Here is a 21790-nt window from a genome sequence, read left to right on the forward strand (position 1 = left end):
TGACTTCTAGCCGTATTGTCTTTCAATTATCACATGAATATTGGAGTATAAGCACCACATACAAATCTTTTTAAAATTCTTTGGATTGACTCATAAATGATCCCTTGCGTTTCAGTCGAGCACACTTCCAGTTTACCATTGAGTTTTAGTTATTTTCTTATGCCATTATATATATATATATATAGTAATAATTACATTAGATGTATGTTTCATCATAATACTTTATTTTGATTGGCTAACTGCACATCACTTGTTATTCCGTAAGCAATTGCATCACTCAATAAAACTTTTCATTCATGATAGCACGTGGTCCCACAATAAAGTGCACAGGTGAATAACATACATAATTTATAAAATTCGTGTTTTCATGATCATAGCTAAAAAATGTAATTATAAGTATTGAATGCTTCTTTTTGTAACTTTATAGGGTTGTAAAAGCGTTGACCGTGCGCACATTTTTAGTATGAAGCGCTTCCGCGCTTCATACAAAATGTACTTCGGTCAACGCTTTTACACCCCAATAAATTTACAAAAAGAAGCATTCAATTCTTAAGTGAAAACTTATGTTATAACTATAACAGGTGCATGTAAAACAAAGAGATCGAATAAGCTGGTTGCCAAAAAAACTTAAAGTATTTCAACAAATACAAAACTGTAATCAATATATTCGCACTATAAGTATTGCTCACATTGTAAAATGTAGCAGTTTTCACAAGATTTATATGCTAAACGTATATAGACTTCGTTGTATTCACTTAACCTTATAGTAGTTAAATCGTACAGGATGTTACTTTGTGTAGACAAGTAGATCAGGACAATGGCTTATGGTTATATTTACACGTAATATTGAGTAGCTTGGATCTTTCATTATCAAACTTACACGAATCTGTTCAAATTAAACACAATGGATGCAATTAGTGGTGTGGTTTGTGGGTTACTTTTTTTTTTAATTCTAGACATTAATTTGTCTGTTTTATATAGAAAAAGACCATAGCTCCTGAATTCAAACTCTTCGGAAATAGATGGTAGCACTTCCCTGTTTTTTGTAATACAAAAACACTTAGATGCAAAAACGGACAAAAAACTTACTAGAATGTAAGGTTTAGTTCCTTTTCCAGTCCAATTAGATCTTAAAAGATTAAAATGACGACGTTATGACAAATGCTAATAATTTTATTCCGATCAATTCAGATGCATTGTACTGAGATAGACCCATATTGTGCTATATAAATCATCGATGATTTATTTATGAGTATAAAAGCCTGAAAATCAACATTGAAGCTGTAAATTTATTACAAATGATAATATTATTCTTCATTGTATTTAACACAACCGTGAAAACTCTATAGTTCACGTAGTAAACGTTAGTACAAAATTTAATGTCTTTGATAATCAATGGGAACTAAAATTTCACATGTTTCATCTTTTGTAATTTTATGCTATTAGGTGATATGAAAATGGTTTTGAAAAGTCCTCAACGATTGTAGGCTTCGAATACCACATGCATGAAGAGCGTTTCCTAACATAAGATACACCAGTGGCGGTTAAATCAAACATATGTAAGAGCGAATCAATTACCAAGTTTATGCAAAGGACATCACGTCCGAATGAACTCCTAATTGGCATTTATTATTTAGTACATTACCCATAGAGAAGCTTATTAGACAACTATTGTTCAAAAAAGGTTATTTACTCTTCTTTGATCAAATGGTCCTCGGATCATTTTCGGATCAATCGATTTCTGGGAAGTATAACTATTTGTTTTAATTATATTGATGTAGACCTCGTCTGGAATTAACACTCGAAGGGATTATTCAATTTGTTTTTTCTTCGGATAACAATTAAAATATCAAGTTTAAGAATTACAGTGTTATAATCTACAATTGTAGTTTTATTAATGGAATACATGAAAAAGAGAAAATCCAACAACACGTACGATGAACTGTCCTGTGTTAAACAATTGTCCAAATCCAACTGGAAATATTGCACATTCTGGGCCTGCAATTAACAACACTAGCAGTACGGTTCTGACATTGATATCAGTTATAACCTACCTCAAGTGGACATCTGTTTGTGTTGTCTTTGATAATGATACCGGTAAGTTTTACTTTGTTAGTAGGATAACCATTTCTTCCAAATAACAATTAGAAAATTCAAAATCTTTTAGATTTATATAACTAATGTTTCAAAAAATAAGCACTAGATAACTCACACATTTCTGTGTTTATAACCAGTTTTTTTTTAGTTTAACACTAGACATTTCAAAGATATATGTGTTTATAAGCAGTGTTTCATTCAAAGACGTCTATGTGTATAACCATGCAGTGTTTCGTTTATACAAAGGCAACAGTAGTATACAGCTGTTCGAAATTAATAAATCGATAGAGAAAACACAATAGACATTTCAAATGATTTTATGTTTAAAACCAGTGTTTCAGTTAAACACAAGACAATTAAAACATGTGTGTGCCTTAAAACCGATGTTTCTGATAAGCACAAGACAATTCATTTAGTTCTGAGTTTATAGTCAGTCTTTCAGATAAACACTAGACAATTCAAAGATGTATGTGTTTATAACCAGTCTTTGCGATAAATACTAGACAATTTGAATGGATTGGTTCTGTGTGTATAACTTTTGTTTCAGATAAGTACAAGACAATTCAAAGATTTCTGTGTTTATTAATAGTGTTTCAGAAAAAAACACCACTAAATAATTCAAAGACTTCTGTGTTTATAACTATTAGATAAACACTTGACAATGCAAATACAAGTTAATATTCTTTTCTCCCACTAAAAAAACCATAGAACATACGATTACCACTGGCGACTCGATGTTCAATATGTGACATAATAAGTATGTTTTACAAGTTTTTTTTTCAACATACAAACATATGACAAGAAGTGTAATGACACAAAAGCCTCACTTGGCATGAAGTCTTAGTAAATATGTCCTCTTATATTTCACTGAATAGTTTTAAAGAAAAATGTGTATAGAAAAATATAATGAAGCAATTTATACTTGATGAGTTACTATGACAACAAATCGTGACGACAATTTGTAAATTTTTTAATAGTTTCGCGATTTTTCTTGTTTTTTATCAACTTTATAATAGAAATAGAAAAAAATAGCTTAAAGACAATATTGCAATCTTTGGGCAATAGTTCATGCTTTAATAAATGGAAATGATTGCTAAAAGCACCATGGGATATAGAAACCTGCAATAATATCACGGTGGAGGGATATTATTTCTCTCTTATGACCTATACATTCATTTTTAATTATTTTCTTATGATTTAATCAAACTGAAGGCTCCTTGTTGTGATCGATAATATGCACTAGTCTGTGGTGTAATACAAATTATATTTCATCGACATTTTTGTTTGAGTGAGAAAAAAATATTAATTCAATTCAACTTAATCTAATGCTGCTTAGCTGCTTCTATTTTTATATGTTACTGCATTTGTCTCAGTATCTCATTAAAATAACAAAATTATGTGTATTAAAGTTTAACTACCGGGATACCCCAATTTTTTCTGAGTTCTGCTGTTGAGCTATAAACATAATTGCGAGTTTAAAACGTCGAATACATGGTTTCTCGTCGTAGGTCAATAAGTTTTTATGAAGTATCAAGTCCATTTTGAAATAGTCAAATAGTTTTACACACTATAAAATATTAAAGAATAAAACAATTCCATCGCGATGAAATTTAAAAGATTTTTAATTATATTTAAAAATGAACTATTGATACTAAGTATCTTCATTTGATCGTTTATCAATACAATCAATTACATGCATCTAATATTTTCCTGTTTTCTGTGAAGAACTCGAAAAACATTTTGAAATCTGATAGTTGTATACTATAAACAGTATTTAAAAGTAGAAACTGTAATGCTGTATCTGGTTTCATTTTACATTTTCAAATTATAAAATCACGATATAAGACCTAAAACATTTAAACAAATCATTAATTATGTTCAGTCTAATCAAGTGTGAGTATTTATGTTAGAAAGAAAACAATAAAAAGTCATGGAATTTTTAGTCCAAATTAAATTCGTTGTAAATAGATACAAGTAACATACACTCGGAAGCTTTTAATGACAATACAATTCAATATAAAACAAACATAGCTTGTTATATCCATGCCATCTGTATTCTAGTGGATAATTATATAATTTGCAATCAAACCACATCTCCTTATTTTTATGCAGGAAGCATGCATGCATCAAAAACAATAGCATTAACATTAAAGAGTTGATAAAACAATTATGAGCCAAATTTTTTTTTTTAGTATGCATGCATGCAGAGGGTTGACATTCCAATATCTTGTAAAATAAACAATAGTTTGTTCCTAGCGTGAAAGTTTTTTTTTAAAACAATACAATTCAACTATACAATCGCAAAATTAGTACTACACCATGTAAATAAATCATTGAATATTTATGGTATGATAAGTGAAATAAGCATGGTGCTTTATATTAGAAAGAAAACATGAACAAAGACAAAATAATTTCACAGATTAAAAAAAACCTGTATAAGTTAATTATTCATAACTCTTACAGAAACAAAAATAGTAATCAAAATTTAACTTCCTCTTTGAATAATTAATGACACACATTGCATTGCATATTTTTATATACTTTTTTATAATGTTGCAATTTCTGTTACTCGTCCCATTCTACGATTCTTTTGGTGGGAAAATAAATCGCTTATCAAATCGTGTGTATGAGTTTTGATTTACTTTTGTTTATCAGATATTAAAAGGACGACAAATATGCATAAAAAAGACACATGAATGTTTTTTTTCTTTTTTCTTCTTCATTCATATCAATCATATACGAGAGAAGCAATGAAAATGAACTAGGGACAATCGTATACTCATTTTCGTTATTTTCCAAAAAAAAAATTAAAAAAATTGATGGCTACGACTTTGTTGTTTCATTTTATGGAATGTCACTTATCTCCCCCCCCCCCCTTGGATAATGCTGCTGTCTATCCATCTCCATATAGTGGTGTTTGGTCAAATCATATGGTATCTTCATTCATCTTACTCTGATTTCAAAATATAGTAAGTTGAAGAAACGAGTTCTTTAAATCACAAGTTACTATGGATGATTGGACAATTTTATTTGAAGATTTTGTATACTAGTATTGCAAATTCAGACTTTAAATATGCATTTTCCTAAACATTTTTAAGAAAAACAAGGATGCATTATCAATTTTTGACAAAGATCATACGCGCACATAGCCAGATAAACTCAATTTGCTACAATAAATCTACCGATTGACGTCTTTTAGTATAAATTTTTTCAAGTGTAATAATTATAGTTGTACATATTTTACAGAATATGAGGCAATAGATTTACAAAATAGTTTATCAACTATTGGAATATTCGCTGTGTTGTACAGAATGGAAGAAGTGACTTCGTTTAACATAGATGCACTTTCACAAAATGAACCTAACAGTGATCCTGACAGATTGAATTTTACTGTATTATGCCGTCTTAGTTCTTGTCAGTCATTTCTAGAAAAGGTATTCATATTCATAACATGTGGTTACTTATTTTCTCGTAAATTATACGTTTTGTTTAACTTTTACAATTCACATTTATATTCTTATTCTCATCTAAACATCGTCTTTATAACAATATTTTGATACTTTTTTTACGTCCGTTGTGATGCATAAGGCATGGGGAAATCCGTTTATAATTCACGGCTACGAAAAACGGATTGTATCCGTGGCTATCTGTGACAAAGCTATCATATATAATTACAATAAAGAAAAACTTTAAGACATTTGGCATGAAATGAGATATACAATTTTTGCAAATGAGTATAACACATTACAACTTTCTTGCGTACGAAGCACCTTTCTAGGATTTACCTCCACCAGGAATGCTCAAATCAAATATCTAAAAGCCCGGAATTTATGCAAACGTACTGAGGAATGTTAGGAGCTAGAAAAAAAACATTATTGTATATTATAAGCAATAATAGGCCCCGGGATAACCAAAAATAGAAAGAAAAAAAATGAGCTTATGATATTAAAAGAGGGACGAAAGATACCAAAGTGGCAGTCAAACTCATAAATCTGAAACAAACTGACAACGTCATGGCTAAAAATGAAAAAGACAAACAGACAAACAATAGTACACATGACTCGACATAGAAAACCAAAGAATAAACAACACGAACCCCACCAAAAACTAGGGGTGATCTCAGGTGCTTCGGAAGGGTAAGCATATCCTGCTCCACATGTGGCACCCGTCGTGTTGCTTATGTGATATCAAATCAGGTTAATAGTCTTATTCGGTAGGTCACATTCATGAAAGGGAAGGGGATTGTAGTTACGACGTAAGGAACATATCCGATATCATTTGTGAAACGGTTTTATGGTATGGTCGATTGTTACCAACAGACGATATCTGGATCACTACCTGCTGTTTCGGGACCACCATGTTCATTTTTTTACATGATGTGGTGTGGATTGAACATGTTTGTGATCGTTCCGTGAAAGTCGTTTCTTTGAGTGCAATTTCAGAACAAACTATACAAATCTTATCCGTTATAAATCAGAACTAAATCTCTTTTTATTTTCATTTCAGCCTTTTGATGTTGGACGGAAAAATATTTGGAGGAGTTCCTTACTCTATTTTTCCAGTTGGTTAGTTGGTATATTCGACACAGGAAACTTGACGATCCTCGAAAGTAATATTAGTTGTCCATTTGATAATATAGCTATAATAAAATATCCAACAGTAATGTTGAAAAGTGAAAGTGAGCATCAACGACAAGTGGTAACTTAAATTTATAACTTTTCATTATTATTTTCAATTTATATACTAGTATTCAAATACATTAATCCGGTAAACAGTAAAAAAAAAAGAGAAAAGAGAAAACAACATAGCGATTATACACACTTCTCCTTACAAATTGCATTACACAGATTACAATCGCAGCATATGGGACGGGACTACCTAGTTGCTATAGAATTTCACAAACTCAAATCTTTTTTTCTTTTTCTTATACCGTTCACATCAATGAAATTTTGAAATGGAGATGAAGTATCAATAGAAACGTGTGTTACATTTGAAGTCCTCTTGTTGACTGACTCATTGTATGGAGGACCATCTTTGTGATAGAATCAAAGCACTTCAACTCAGCAAGTTCCAGTGTTAAAAATATTGTTATTGTAATACCAACCATTTTATACTGATTGAAACCTGCCTTTTTTAAAACAAAATACCGTAGCGATGTTATTTAAAGTCGAATAGAAAATCACTAGCGATTTTATAATTGTTTCTTAATACGATTGATCCTGTAGTATTTCTCCTATGTCTTCAGGTTAAAGATACTGCTGATGATTGTGAATGGTTACCAATCCAAACGATAGTATGGCATAAACCAGGGCGTGGTTTAGTACAGGTTGGATTTGTTCATTTAAATGGAAGCTTAATCAAAGTAAAAGAGATGTTTCCAAATGTGAGATACGGTTATAATCAAAGAAAACTTCTTGTTAGCACCCTACCAGTAAGTAAACTAATAGTTTGTGTATTGCCCGATATACAATACATAAAAAAAAAATGTGTTCACGGCTATTTTCCATTTGAATAATGTTTGGGCAATTTTAGGGATTGCTAGTAGTCTTTGGAACCTAATACCATTCATTATTTAGTCCCAGGTAGTATATCATTCTTACAATTATGATGACATTATCACTGGTCAACAGTCGAATATCATCTGTTGACTTCTTTATTCATGTAGGTTTATCGTCTCATTGACAAAATAAACATATCTACTTTTTCTCACAATTAGACGAACATAATGTATACAGATGTGCACAAGTTTTCGAGAAAGACTATTCGGATTCAAAGAATAACAGAAAATATCTAAATATTTAAATAATGACATTCATTTATTGTGTTCGTAGATTAAGATTTTTTAGTGATATGCTGAGAATGCATGTCATCTGATTCATAGTTGTTATTAAATTAATAAACAGACCATTTACGAAGATAGGTTATTAAACAGTACCGAAATATAAACTACTATATGCTGGTGATTGATATGCCGGTACTTAAAGTCGACCAACTACGGTGTTATAAAAATTAAAAAAAAGAAAATAATGCTTGGTGATTGTTTTTATGCGTCCACAGCATTTTCTGGATTTAAATTCATTAGGAACCTGAAAGTAAAATATTTTAAACCAAGGACTTTACAAGAACCGAAACACGCGAAGAGCTAATATGGATTTAAAAGGAAAGGCAAAATCCATACGGTTATTACCAACCTAGTTAGGATTTGTTTCCATCAACAAATTACGTACATATTCGATAAAAAAAGGAAGTGATTAACAATTAAAACAGCAAATAACCGATAACAAATACCAATTAGCTACAGTTATAAATCGAATTATCATTTAAATCACGTTTTTAACATCAAATCAAATAATTAATATCAGTCGTTACATGCGTTGGCACAGATGTTGACGACTCGACACATACATAATAAATATTTAGAAATCCCACGGATACTCAGTCTAAAGTCATTATGAATATATGCTATGCTGTTGATACATCTAATTTCCACCCTATCCTATAAGTATTATTTTGGTTAATTAATACCAAAGTTATTAGGATTCTTAAATACACATTTTCACTGCATACACTGTGCAACGTGGTACAGGAGGCTTGCATCTCCTGAGGCAAAGTATAAATAGTTGGGAGAATTCAAACCGCGATCACAAAAAGTGGAAAGGAAAGAAACAAAGAACAATCGAAAGAAGGCGATGATAAATCAGTGTAATTAAAGGATCACAAAGTAAAAATATATATGACCCCATTCACGATATGAATGATGGTTTAAACAGCAAGTGTATAATATAAATAAAATGCAGGTCTCTTCTGAAGGAGTAAATGCTCTTTTGTTCAATATTGGAAAAAACAATTACTGAAATCACCTTCTCGCTTTAAAACGATACTGGTTTTCATTTTATATATAACATTTGTTGCTTTTGTCAATTTCATAGGTATTTATTCAATGTCTGATGCGTATGCTTTAGAGCAGATTGGGAATGCGTCTATTCCTCTAATAAAATAAACATTGTTTTAGACTGCTTAATTTATGTTGCTCATTCTTCGTGCACAGGTCAGTGACTGCTTTTCGATTTTCTCGTCTGCTCGGTAGGTTGTTAAAATTAGTTAACTATTTTGCGTCATAAATATTTGAAAGACCATGACATATAGAAGAATACAAAATTTTCAAACCCCATAGTTATGGTGTTTGTGTTGTGTTGTGTTTTATTTAGTCTTGTTTTGTGGTTTGGTTTTAAGTTTGGTATGATTTTATTGTTGATGTTTCGTATTTACCATAAACACTAACACACATTGTCCAATAAATATATCATAACGTTTCAGTGGCCACCATTTGTAATACTGGATAATAAAACAAAACAGTATAGTGGAATAACAATTGAATTGCTGAAACAACTTTCTTACAATCTGAATTTTACGTGAGTACTATTAAAGATTATTTTTTACCTATGTATGCAATGAAATTGTTCATCCTTTATTTTAATGGGTATATCATTGTTTAGGATATTTTAAAACTGTTTATACATGTATTTGTTATATATAAGGAAGAATAGTACAGATGATTTAAGGGCAACTTATCGTAGATTGTTCCGTTGTATTTTGTTGGGCATTGTCTCCTGCGCGGATTTATTCACTATATCATGTGTATCTTTATTCACTATATCATGTGTATCTTTATTCACTATATCATGTGTATCTTTATTCACTATATCATGTGTATCTTTATTCACTATATCATGTGTATCTTTATCCAGTTTATCATGTGTATCTTTATTCACTATACCATGTGTATCTTTATTCACTATATCATGTGTATCTTTATTCACTATATCATGTGTATCTTTATTCACTATATCATGTGTATCTTTATTCACTCTATCATGTGTATCTTTATTCACTCTATCATGTGTATCTTTATTCACTATATCATGTGTATCTTTATTCACTATATCATGTGTATCTTTATTCACTATATCATGTGTATCTTTATTCACTATATCATGTATATCTTTATCCAGTTTATCATGTGTATCTTTATTCACTATACCATGTGTATCTTTATTCACTATACCATGTGTATCTTTATTCACTATATATACCATGTGTATCTTTATTCACTATATCATGTGTATCTTTATTCACTATATCATGTGTATCTCTATTCACTATATCATGTGTATCTTTATTCACTATATCATGTGTATCTTTATTCACTATATCATGTGTATCTTTATTCACTATATCATGTGTATCTTTATCCAGTTTATCATGTTGATCTTTATTCACTATACCATGTGTATCTTTATTCACTATATCATGTGTATCTTTATTCACTATATCATGTGTATCTTTATTCACTATATCATGTGTATCTTTATTCACTATATCATGTGTATCTTTATTCACTATATCATGTGTATCTTTATTCACTATACCATCAGTATCTTTATTCACTATACCATGTGTATCTTTATTCACTATACCATGTGTATCTTTATTCACTATATCATGTGTATCTTTATTCACTATATCATGTGTATCTTTATTCACTATATCATGTGTATCTTTATTCACTATATCATGTGTATCTTTTTATACCATGTGTATCTTTATTCACTATACCATGTGTATCTTTATTCACTATATCATGTGTATCTTTATTCACTATATCATGTGTATCTTTATTCACTATATCATGTGTATCTTTATTCACTATATCATGTGTATCTTTATTCAGTTTATCATTCTATCATACGCTTTTTCCAGTCTCGGTTTTTTGTTGCAAATCAGTGTTTTGTTGTTTCAATGTTTTCCTCTTATGGTTGAAGTGTTTTCCTCGATTATTGTTTGTGACCATATCGGTATACCACTGTTGCCTTTTTTTTTTTGCTTTAAAAGGCCATGAAACATTATTGTTTTACACTTCTGATAATTTTGCTGTATAAAATCTGTCTTGAATAAGAGTTATCTATTCTAAAAGATGAAAACAAATTCATAAATGGAGCATTGTGTCCCAAAGCTTCTTTACAATCAAAACTATTTAAAGAAGCATAATTGTATGATTACGGACTAGTATTAAAAACGATTTCATTTAGAGCACATGAAGTCAATGATGTTGCGTTTGTTTTTTTGTCAAATTGTGGATTTTTGTACAAAAAATACAGCACTTTAATACATCGAGTGATTAGTGCCTGTCTATAAACGGATGAAATACTTATGGAACGGTTAGTCGGAATTATGCATGAAAAAGTTGATCTAGAGGCGGAAACACGACTTCTAAAAAGATAGAGCCAGGGTAAAAATGGCCTTGACAGTCTCCTGTCTCATTCTCTTTCGCCTTTGATTTTTAGAACCAATTTTAATTCTATCTTACCTATAACATTACAGATATGAAATTATCCCACCACCAGACGGGAAATGGGGTGTAGGATCTGATAACAACACGTGGAATGGAATGATTGGACAACTACAGCGCAGAGTGAGTAAAATAATTGTTCTAATCGCATGTTGGCCATTTTAAATTATACAAGCTTTGTTCGAACAAGAAAAGTATACCGTCCTCTTTTTTTTAAATTCAACTTTTTTGTCAAGTATAAAACTCAACAATATGAGCATCATCACATTTCTTTCGCTGTATAATGTTAAACGTCAAGAAATGTCGTTGCCATTGTTTGTTCACGCATTCGATGTCGCTCTATTTTGGAGTGCATGTGAATCTCTCAGTGATCCATCGATTAATGAGATGTGAACACCAGGTTACAACTCTTGTCTGTGTTTTCTTTAAAAGATGCACTTCCTAAATTTGATAGAGTCTGAGTTTTGCTATAATTATTATAATCAAGTTATTACAAAATACATTGTAAACGAGCCTTTGATTCTGTATTCTAATTTCTAGGAAATAGATATGATAGCAGCACCTTTGGGTGTCCAGTCTCATAGGGAAACAGTTATGGATTTCACCCATCCATATTACTACGAGTTTTCTGCTATCCTAATGAAGAAACCTAATCCAAATGATACACGTTGGACAACATTACTTGATCCTTTTAGTCCAACTGTATTAATGTACATTGGAATTTCATTACCAGTTGTATCGCTTTTCCTGGTTGTATTCGAGAAGTATAATCCGTTTTACGGCTACGTACAGAACCGAATGAAGACAAGAGGACTCCACCATTTCTCAGATTCATTTTGGTATATGTATGGTGCATTGCTGACTCAAGGTAAACTGTTATTTTAGAAATTTCAAATACTCTAACGTTTAGAAAATGTTCAAACGAGTTACCTAATCATTAAGGTGAATGAACACATTGGAGGGTTTTAATGCGTCTATCCATACTCCAACACTTTAATATAAATGATACTAAGTAAATAAAAAAGGTTGATATTGGACACCCTCTTCTTCATTCTGTTTTTTTACAGTACACAAGGTAGTGGCACATCAATGAAATAAAGCTAGACGTTAAAACAAACCAATGGACTCTAGTTACTAGTAATCAATGTCATGTTTACTAAAAAAAATCAATCGTCTGGCCATTGACCACCTCTGAGTTATTTTTCTGACTTTCATTCCAACGACAATGTCACATAGTGAACTAAACGGAAAATATATTGTTATAAAACAAATAGAAGCATATGAGAATAATTTTGTAGCTTTATTTAAGATGGTATTGAAATCTAAGGAATAATGTGGGTTTTTTCTTCTTATCTTATATTTTTCATTCATAACTGAATCAAAAAATGTTACATGTTAGTTATTAGTAAGTAATAGGGGTAATTGTTGTAAATACGGCGCGAACACAACGCAGGAACGTCACTTATGTCTCATATTGTAACGTCAAAACTTTGTGACGTGTCACTTGTATACCTGGACTTATATAGATCGATTACACATATCAGAATATGCAACGTTTTCTTACTTAATTCACGTATTCCCGACAGTAATTATAATAGAACATAACGTCAGAATTCCAAGGCAAATTCAAAAAGTTCAACAACTGCTATATTCCTTACTTTGTAGACTTAAATTGTAATCCAATAGCTAAAAGTTTTGAAACATACATCACATACATACAATACACCTGACTTAAAAATCCAAACAAACAAACAAATAAATCTAACATAGAAGACCCCTTAAAATGTGTAGTACATCTACATTTGACAATGACGTAAACAAAAAAAAAAGGATTTTGCGGTTGATAATACATACCTCGTGTAGTATAAACTTTCCTGATAAAGTAAACGTTCAAGATGGTAGACAAGGGTAACAACAAATACCATCTTGCATTATTTGTAATACAACCAGACAATTCTTATTTTTCTTTCAAATGTTTGTACTTTCTGATGAGCTTCGATTAAAAAGATGAGACGCTCTTTGACAAAATCCTAGCTCATTATATTTTGGCACAGACACTGATAACTTTTCCATAGCATTATAGTTTTCACTTTAAAGTTTAATTTACTGGTATATTGGTTATTTCTTTGATTTGCAGGCGGAGAACATATTGCCAGGTCTTCGGCTGGACGAACACTCTTAAGTTTCTGGTGGCTTTTTTGTATTATAATGGTAGCAACGTACAGTGGAAACTTTGTTGCCTTTCTAACAGTCTCCAAAACTAAATTACCGTTTACGGATCTTGAAGGACTGGTTGCTCAGAGTTCATATAAATGGGGCACGGCAGGGGCAACGATATATGAAACCATTTTCAAGGTATTTCCGCAAATGATATTACAACTTTACAAATAAGACGAACGAAGGAAAAGAAGAATGTTATTACCTTTAAATATATATTTACAATAACAGTGATACATTTTAAAGCTCAGGCTTATTTTTTTTCATAGCCTGTTTCTTTAAATTGCTTTCTCATCGTTCAATTAAGCTTAATTGGCAAACCGGGAAAATATTATTTTTTAAGCGCCTAATTTCTGGGTTATTTCATTACTCTGACTTGAATGTAAGTGTCTCTCTATCTACCTTTTGCATTTTTGTAACATTCTGACCAAATAGCAATTCGTGATATCAAACCAAATTGTTAAATTCGTCAAGAAATCAATATAACAAAAATTAAGATATTCTTATGAAATCTAAAGGTTACGTGACTAGATGCACTGACAGGCTAAGCGTATCTGGTTAATATGCATTAAAACAACTATAACAAAAATACTGAATTCCATGGAAATTTAGAACGGAAAGTTCCTTATTCTATGGTTAAATCAAAATCTGAAACACATCAAACCGATTCCATTTTCAATTCAGCTAAAAACTGTCTTTGAAATTAACTACAATGAGATGTTTTACAATTTTGATTTTGATGTTTTGCTAATTCCATTGATTTGTATAATAATTCAAGTGATTGTATCCTCTTAAATATCAAATGGCCATAAACACTGCAACAAAGCATGATTGTAACAAGAAATGAATTGAAAAGTTGCATATGGGAAGCATCAGTACCTTGCATCAGAATAAAACGTGTTCTCTTCACAAACCAATCATGGTTTAAAGGCTATTTTAGTTATGAAATTTACAGTACTGGTGAAATTGCAAATGTTAACAAACACATTTTTACAATATCTTCCGACATTGAAAAATTGATCAACCAACAGTAATACATGTCTATTTTCTTAAAGATATGATGTTTCAACTTTTTCGTTACATTGAAGCGACATTTAAACACAGTTTTTTTTTATATGTTTGCATTCCATTTTAACAGAATTCTGAGTTACCAGAAAGAAAGGAACTTTGGTATGGAATTATAAAATATAATGCGACTGACCCGTCCGTATTAAGTAGTGATCCTGGAGTTCATGTTTCAAAGGTTCTAAAAGGAGAATACGCTTATGTTGCTGACAAAACATTCATGGATCTTGCAATGACGAACAACTGTGATTTGGCCATTGCTACATCCGATATTTTACCTGTCCAGTATGCTATTGGTCTCCCTAATAATTCTCCATTTGTTCAGATGTTCTCTGATGAGTAAGTATCAACTTATAAGCGACAGCACAATAAAATGAAAATGAATATATTGACCGATTAATGAATACAAAACTAGAATTAAAACGAAACTCCGCAGATGAATATTTATATCTTCTAACAAAAATTTCAAATTATGATAATTTCGAATCAAAATAAAGTAAAATTACAAAAATCCCGAACTTCAAAGACTATTTTTAAAAAACCTGATCAAATGACAAACACATCAAACGAATAGAAAACAACTTGGCACATGCATTTCCCTGTGTAGAAAATGGTCAATTAAAGCTTTTGTAGTTAGCTGAACCTCACACTTGACTAATGTAATGTTATTATATTTATTCAAAGAAAAACCTTAAGATGTCGTTAGGAAAATGTGGCACATGTACAATTTTATACTGATTGTACATACCGGAGAAATAAGTGTATCATCGTTTATTTGTATTACTAAAAGACATGACTGAAAACACAACCTAATCGCTCGATGACAAAAGTTTTCAGAAATGAAATCAAATTTTAGCTGGCTGAAATATGAAAATCAACTCTTTCCAATTAATCCATATTACTGTAAACCAACTTATTTTCGCGGATATTTATTTCGCGTTTAGCCTTTTCTAGCCATTTTCTATTTAATTTCGCGATTCTCAAATTAACTTAGGGGAAGTTAAGTATTTCCGACGATTTATATTCGCGATATTTTTCTACTGTCGAAAGTCAAGAAAATAAATCGCTCGCAGAAATAAGTTGGTTTATAGTACTGATGACCTTTCGACACCAAATTTGGAGAGGTCTAATGGCCCTTTTTTAATGAAATTTTCTTTTCAGGGACTAGTAACTTAATAATTAGTACCAGGATTATAATTTAGTACGCCAGACGCGCGTTTCGTCTACATAAGACTCATCAGTGACGCTCAAATCGAAATATTTAAAAAGCCAAACAAGTACAAAGTTGAATAGCATTGAGGATCCAAAATTCCAAAAAGTTGTGCCAAATACGGCTAAGGTAATCTATGCCTGAAACAAGATAAAAGGGATAATTGTATAAGTTACCGGTGATACTACTGCTTATTGACTTTAGTTTTCAATAGTATCATCAGCTTAGCACTTAGTCATAATCCATCCGAACATATCATATTTTCTAGACAAAATATTACTATTATTCTGTTCAATCGCTTAGTTCTAAAACTAAACTGTGAAACGCGGTGCAGCCTTTGTTTGTCCTTCTTTTGATGAAACCAATGTTGAATTAAAGTTTAAGAACATCTTCACTAATTCCTGATTAAAGGTCAAACTATATATCATGAACCGTTCTTTATCTCGGTAGTTGTCTATCTCGTTTCAGGATAATTGCTATACTTGAAAGTGGTCTCATTCAAATCTGGATGATGCAGATCTGGCCTAGAAATGGGCTTTATCAAAAATTGTCTGTCACAGAAGTAAAGACTATTGAATTAGTTGATATACAAAGCGGATTTTATCTAATAGGTGTAGGAGTTGGTTTGGCTTGTTTATTACTATTTTACGAATTTATCAGAAACAAATGCTGCAAACAGCTACACAGGAGTGGACGATTACAAGGAAGAAAAACACTCCAATATATGGCAACAAGGCCAAACATAGAAAACTTCGTTTCATCAAAGAGCACTGATTTACCCATAAATTAACAACCAATCAGCAATATCTGGTCACATAAAAGACAAACTTCTGATAACGCCAAATTGAGATCAAGATTAGGTGCCCTTTTGGAATTCATGGGTTCAATTTTTTAATGAAAAATAGTTAGTCACATAAGACCCTTGCCTATACCTCTATGGCTTAAACTGCTAGTCCCCGAAGGTATCCGCAGCTCAGTATTCAGTGATTCGACCCTGACATGATGTATTTCAAATTTCACTGAACTTTTCCCTTGATATAAGTAAAACTTATCTAGAAACTATAAAGGTTCCAACCCTCTCAGACAAAGTTAACTTTAGGTAGATCTTTGTTTTCTTGAATGATGAATGTATACACAATAAAAGCTTTGGACGCGCCAAATGAATTTGGCGTGTTTTGCATATGCATCAATTTTAAGAGCTATTTGAAAACCAATAACTTTGTCTGTTTTCTTCAGAAATGATAAGTTTTAGAGTAGCAATCGAGAATGTAAAATGGGGATTCAGCCAAACACATCATATGTTTTTATTCTGTTCCCTGTTGTTGTTTTTTCTCTCAAAACTTAACACGCGTTGCAACCTTTTTTTCATGATATTATGTTAAAAATAAGTTCAAGAATTCTCTCAAAACATACGAAAGTTTAAACTTTATATACTTAACCATTCCTTATTCAGATTGAAATCTATCTCGTTTCAGAATAATTGCTATACTTGAAAGTGGTCTTATTCAAATCTGGATGATGCAGATCTGGCCTAGAAATGGGGTTTGTCAGAAAATGTCTGTCACAGAAGCGAAGACTATTGAATTACTTGACATACAAATCGGATTTTATTTAATAGGATTAGGTGTTGGTCTAGCTTGTTTATCGCTTCTGTACGAATTTCTCAGGAACAAATGTTGTCAATGGCTACGACGAAGTGGGCGAATGCAGAGAAGAAGTCCAGTTCAATATATGGGAACAAGGCCAAATATAGAAGACTTCTTTTCAGCAAATTGTAATGATTCGCCAATAAATCGAGCTATTTCACAACAAATTGGCAACAGTTGGTCACATAACAGACACAATGAATCAAATGTGGTTACTGCTTCACATGACAGACAAAATGAATCAAATGGTATTACTGTTTCATATCATAGACATAATGAATCAAACGGGTTTAATGTTTCCAATGACAGACACAATGACTCAGATCTGTTCACTGTTTCACCAAGTATAGACGTGTATGCATTAGATGGACTATTCGAATAACAAAAAAAATACTTTTAGCAAACAACCCGTAGCAATAGTCTTCGCAAATTTCAACAAAATCTGTTTAATGCAAAATATGAACTAAAAACTAGCCATGTGTGTGATTAAATAAAATGGAATTAAAGTTTAATCAGCTGTTTATTCATTTTAAAATGATTTAAATTGTCAACTTTTATCTGTGTACTCAAGACAACGATAACATATGGATAAGGAAAGCTAAGATGTTTTGGGACGGTCCATTATAACTTATCATTAAAGTGACCACCATATGACCGAGGATGTTTATGTTTAGCAAACCAGATATATGAAAGGATATATATCATAAACAGCATAATATATGTGAAGTATAATGCTTATATCTCAATTAAATTAACACCAATCCTTAAAATATCAAATTATTTATACCAATCGTTATTGGCGAAATGGGAGTCTCGGGATGATACTAGGGCCAATATGGAAAAGGGCATGTTAAAATCTATACGCATTGATTATTTTAATCGATCTGATGTGATATGGTTGTCATATGATACATACATCCACCAATGACCAAAGGACACATCGGTTGTCTCATGGTAGCGTGCTAACTGTGAATGCAACAACATCTTAGCAATGACCAATAAACCATTAAAATGAGGTCAAGCTCGTATTTACCATGCAAGACAGATATGTATACCTGACAATCATTCAAAACATCAAGTCTAAAAGACTTATTTCTTATAGTATCTGAAAAACTGATAAAATTATGAAACTTATCATTAACCAATGAACCAAGAAAATGAGGTCAAGGTCATATGAACCGTGCCAGACAGACAATTACACCTTACAATCATTCTATACACCTATACATTGTAAAATTAAGTAAGGAAATAGGGAATGTGTCAAAGCGACAACAACCCGACCATAGAGCCGAAGGCCACCAATGGGTCTTCAATGTAGCGAGAAGCTCTTGCACCCTGAGGCGTCCTTCAGCTTGTCCCTTAAGGTGGTATGGGAGTCTAAAATAAAAATGATAGAATTTGTTCATACTTTGTCAAAATGTAGTATCTATTGATACATGTTCAAAAATATTATAAAAATGATAGGTCACCGCGCATTTTCTCAAGCTACAGGTTGTGACAAAATGACAAATTTTGTATGGATTATACAGGAAAACACAACATTTTGGGAATAGAAACTAAACAAAATGATAGAATTGTAAAAATAAATTAGGAAAAGATTGCTTTCAGACAATGCTCTGAGAATATAAAAAGAAAAGATAGGGTCACCGTACGTTTTTTCCGGCTTAAAGACAAAATAGGAAAATTTCATGAAGAGTCCTTCAGAAAATGCACTGTTTTAGAGTTAACTCCCCTTAAATTGCCAATTTGAAAATATTCAAAAAAACAACCAAAAATAATCTACACTTGTAAAAATATTAATATTTATAAGTTATATTCTTATAAATTGGTTCTTTTAACTGAAAATTCACATTAAAAATCTGCATTCCTGCGTCAAATTTTGCTAACTTGATAGAAAATATGGACCTTAGATTCTCTGTTTTTTACAATCCAAGATGGCGAAAGACACCCATACCACCTTTAAAATGAATACTAGTGCAGTGATAATGAACGTCATACACAAGTAACTAAAATTAAAAATCTTACTAGACTAACAAAGGCCAGAGGCTCCGGACTTGGGACAGGCGCAACATTGCATCAGGGTTAAACATGTTTATGAGATTTCAACCCTCCCCCTATACCTCTAGCCAATGTAGAAAAGTAAACGCATAACAATACGCACATTAACATTCAGTTCTAGAGAAGTCCGAGTCCGATGTCAGAAGATGTAACAAAAGAAAATAAAAATAAAATGACAATGACAATGATACATAAATAGCAACAGACTACAAGCAGATAACTGACATGCCAGCTCCAGACCTCAATTAAACTGATTGAAAGATTATGTCGTCATCATATAAATATCAGGCCCAATCCCTCCTGTTATGGGTTTAATATCATACTATCAAAAAAATTATGAGAAGGACATAACCTATACATTGACCTATTTCTAACGGTATCTGATGGACAGACAAATGTATGACAACTTAACATTGACCAATATACCACGAAAATGATGCCAAGATAACATGAATCATCCCAGACAGACGTTTACACCTCACAATTATTTCAATACACAAACTATAATTGACTTATTGCTTATAATATCTGAGAAATAGCTAGACCTAATTATAAAGACAAAAAATGGTCAAAGGAGCCATGAAAATGAGGTCGATGTAATATGAACCCTGTCAAACAGCCATGTACACCTAACAATCATTTCATACACCTAGTATATAATTGACCTATTAAGTATTGTATCTTAGATACGGATTTAACCATGTAACTTAAGCCTTGATCGCTGATCCATGATATAAGTTCGAGGTTTTATTAAGCATTAGTCTACAAAACGTCAAAAGTCACAATAACTGTAGATTGGACCAACTATTATACTGTTTGGAATAAAGTAAAGATAATTAATTGCGTAAGTACTCTTTTCAACTTAACAGTAAATGTTTTTGAAAAATAATATCAGACCGTGGCGATGGGTCCATATATTATTTAATGCTTTCGAATTTGTACAGCAGTTATGATATAATGTCAATGTCAATTAAAAATGTTTTTTCTTTAATCATTTGTACATTATTGTAAGGAGGTTTCATATTTCCTCAAATTTTTGAAATTATCAGCTAAAATTAAAGATAAACCACCTAGCTTTGATAAGTGACACCCTATCACATACCATTAGATTTTATGCTTCATGCTTTCTTTTGCAAATTACCTTAGCAACTTTCAAGAACAGATGTTCTGGCACTATTTTTAATGATGTTATATACTACCCACCATTTTTTCTTAAATGTCCTGTACCAAGTCAAGAAAATGGCAGCTGTTATCCTATAGTTCATTTCTGTGTGTGTTGCATTGTCATTTGTTTTTTGTTGCACTTCAATGTTTTTGTTGTTTTGTTGTTTTCCTCTTATATTTGTTGTATTTCCCTCTGTTTTAGTTTTAAACCCGAATTTATTTTCTCTCACTACATTGATTACTACTTTTGAACAGCAGTATACTACTATTGCCTTTATTTACAAGTTTGACAGGAGTAGTCATTACATAAGCTTTTCACTAACTTGAGGAACAGGAAATGTAAAATTATGATAGTATAGTTCATGACTTGATGTTTCCATATGTTATCAAAATCTTTGGTAGTATAAGAATGAAAGACTTTTCTATAATACATCAAAAAAGATTAATATACAGAAACTTCTAAATAGAACCCTACATTAAAGTTGGTGCCCTAATTTTTTTTAAATGTCTGTCAATCCACATATATTTTGTTATCAGCCAATAGATCAAATTTCTCCAAGAGTATATAGTTTGCAATTGAAAGAAATTGTATCATATTGTTTAATGTCAAGTTGAGATGTAGTGTCTTATTAGATTTTTTTTCATAAGTCCTTGCAAAGTTATCTGTCAGACTATTAACAACTTCTGATGAGACCTATTGCAGTCTTATAGCAGTCAAACGTCTGACTTAATCTGGTCTAAATTCACTAATCAGTAACCTATCAATATGTGACATGTGAATATCATACAAACAAAACGTTCAGTCTAAAACTAATAATATAAAACTTCAAAATCAAATGAAGTTGATGTAAGCATTTAAAGGCAACCATATGGCCTTCAACAATGAGAAAATGCCATACCATCTAGTTGACTATATAATCAGAATGATTGCTTTAGATAGGTTTTCCCTTCACTGGAAATGCTAAACAAACCAAGAAACTAAAC

The 21790-nt window shown here is 31.4% G+C and overlaps 1 protein-coding gene across 1 annotated transcript; it reads left to right on the forward strand.

The window, feature by feature from the left end:
- Nucleotides 1–1919: 1919 nt before the first annotated feature.
- LOC134684391 (glutamate receptor ionotropic, kainate 2-like) lies at nt 1920–18011 on the forward strand. Its single transcript, XM_063543675.1, has 10 exons — nt 1920–2097; nt 5344–5531; nt 6604–6795; nt 7343–7528; nt 9415–9509; nt 11479–11569; nt 11987–12314; nt 13584–13801; nt 14802–15067; nt 17414–18011. Exons 1-10 carry the CDS (start codon nt 1938–1940, stop codon nt 17964–17966), a joined length of 2277 nt encoding a protein of 758 aa, XP_063399745.1. The 5' UTR covers nt 1920–1937; the 3' UTR covers nt 17967–18011.
- Nucleotides 18012–21790: the final 3779 nt, after the last annotated feature.

Source organism: Mytilus trossulus, chromosome 9, assembly GCF_036588685.1.
Source record: "Mytilus trossulus isolate FHL-02 chromosome 9, PNRI_Mtr1.1.1.hap1, whole genome shotgun sequence".
Lineage (NCBI taxonomy): Eukaryota > Metazoa > Mollusca > Bivalvia > Mytilida > Mytilidae > Mytilus > Mytilus trossulus.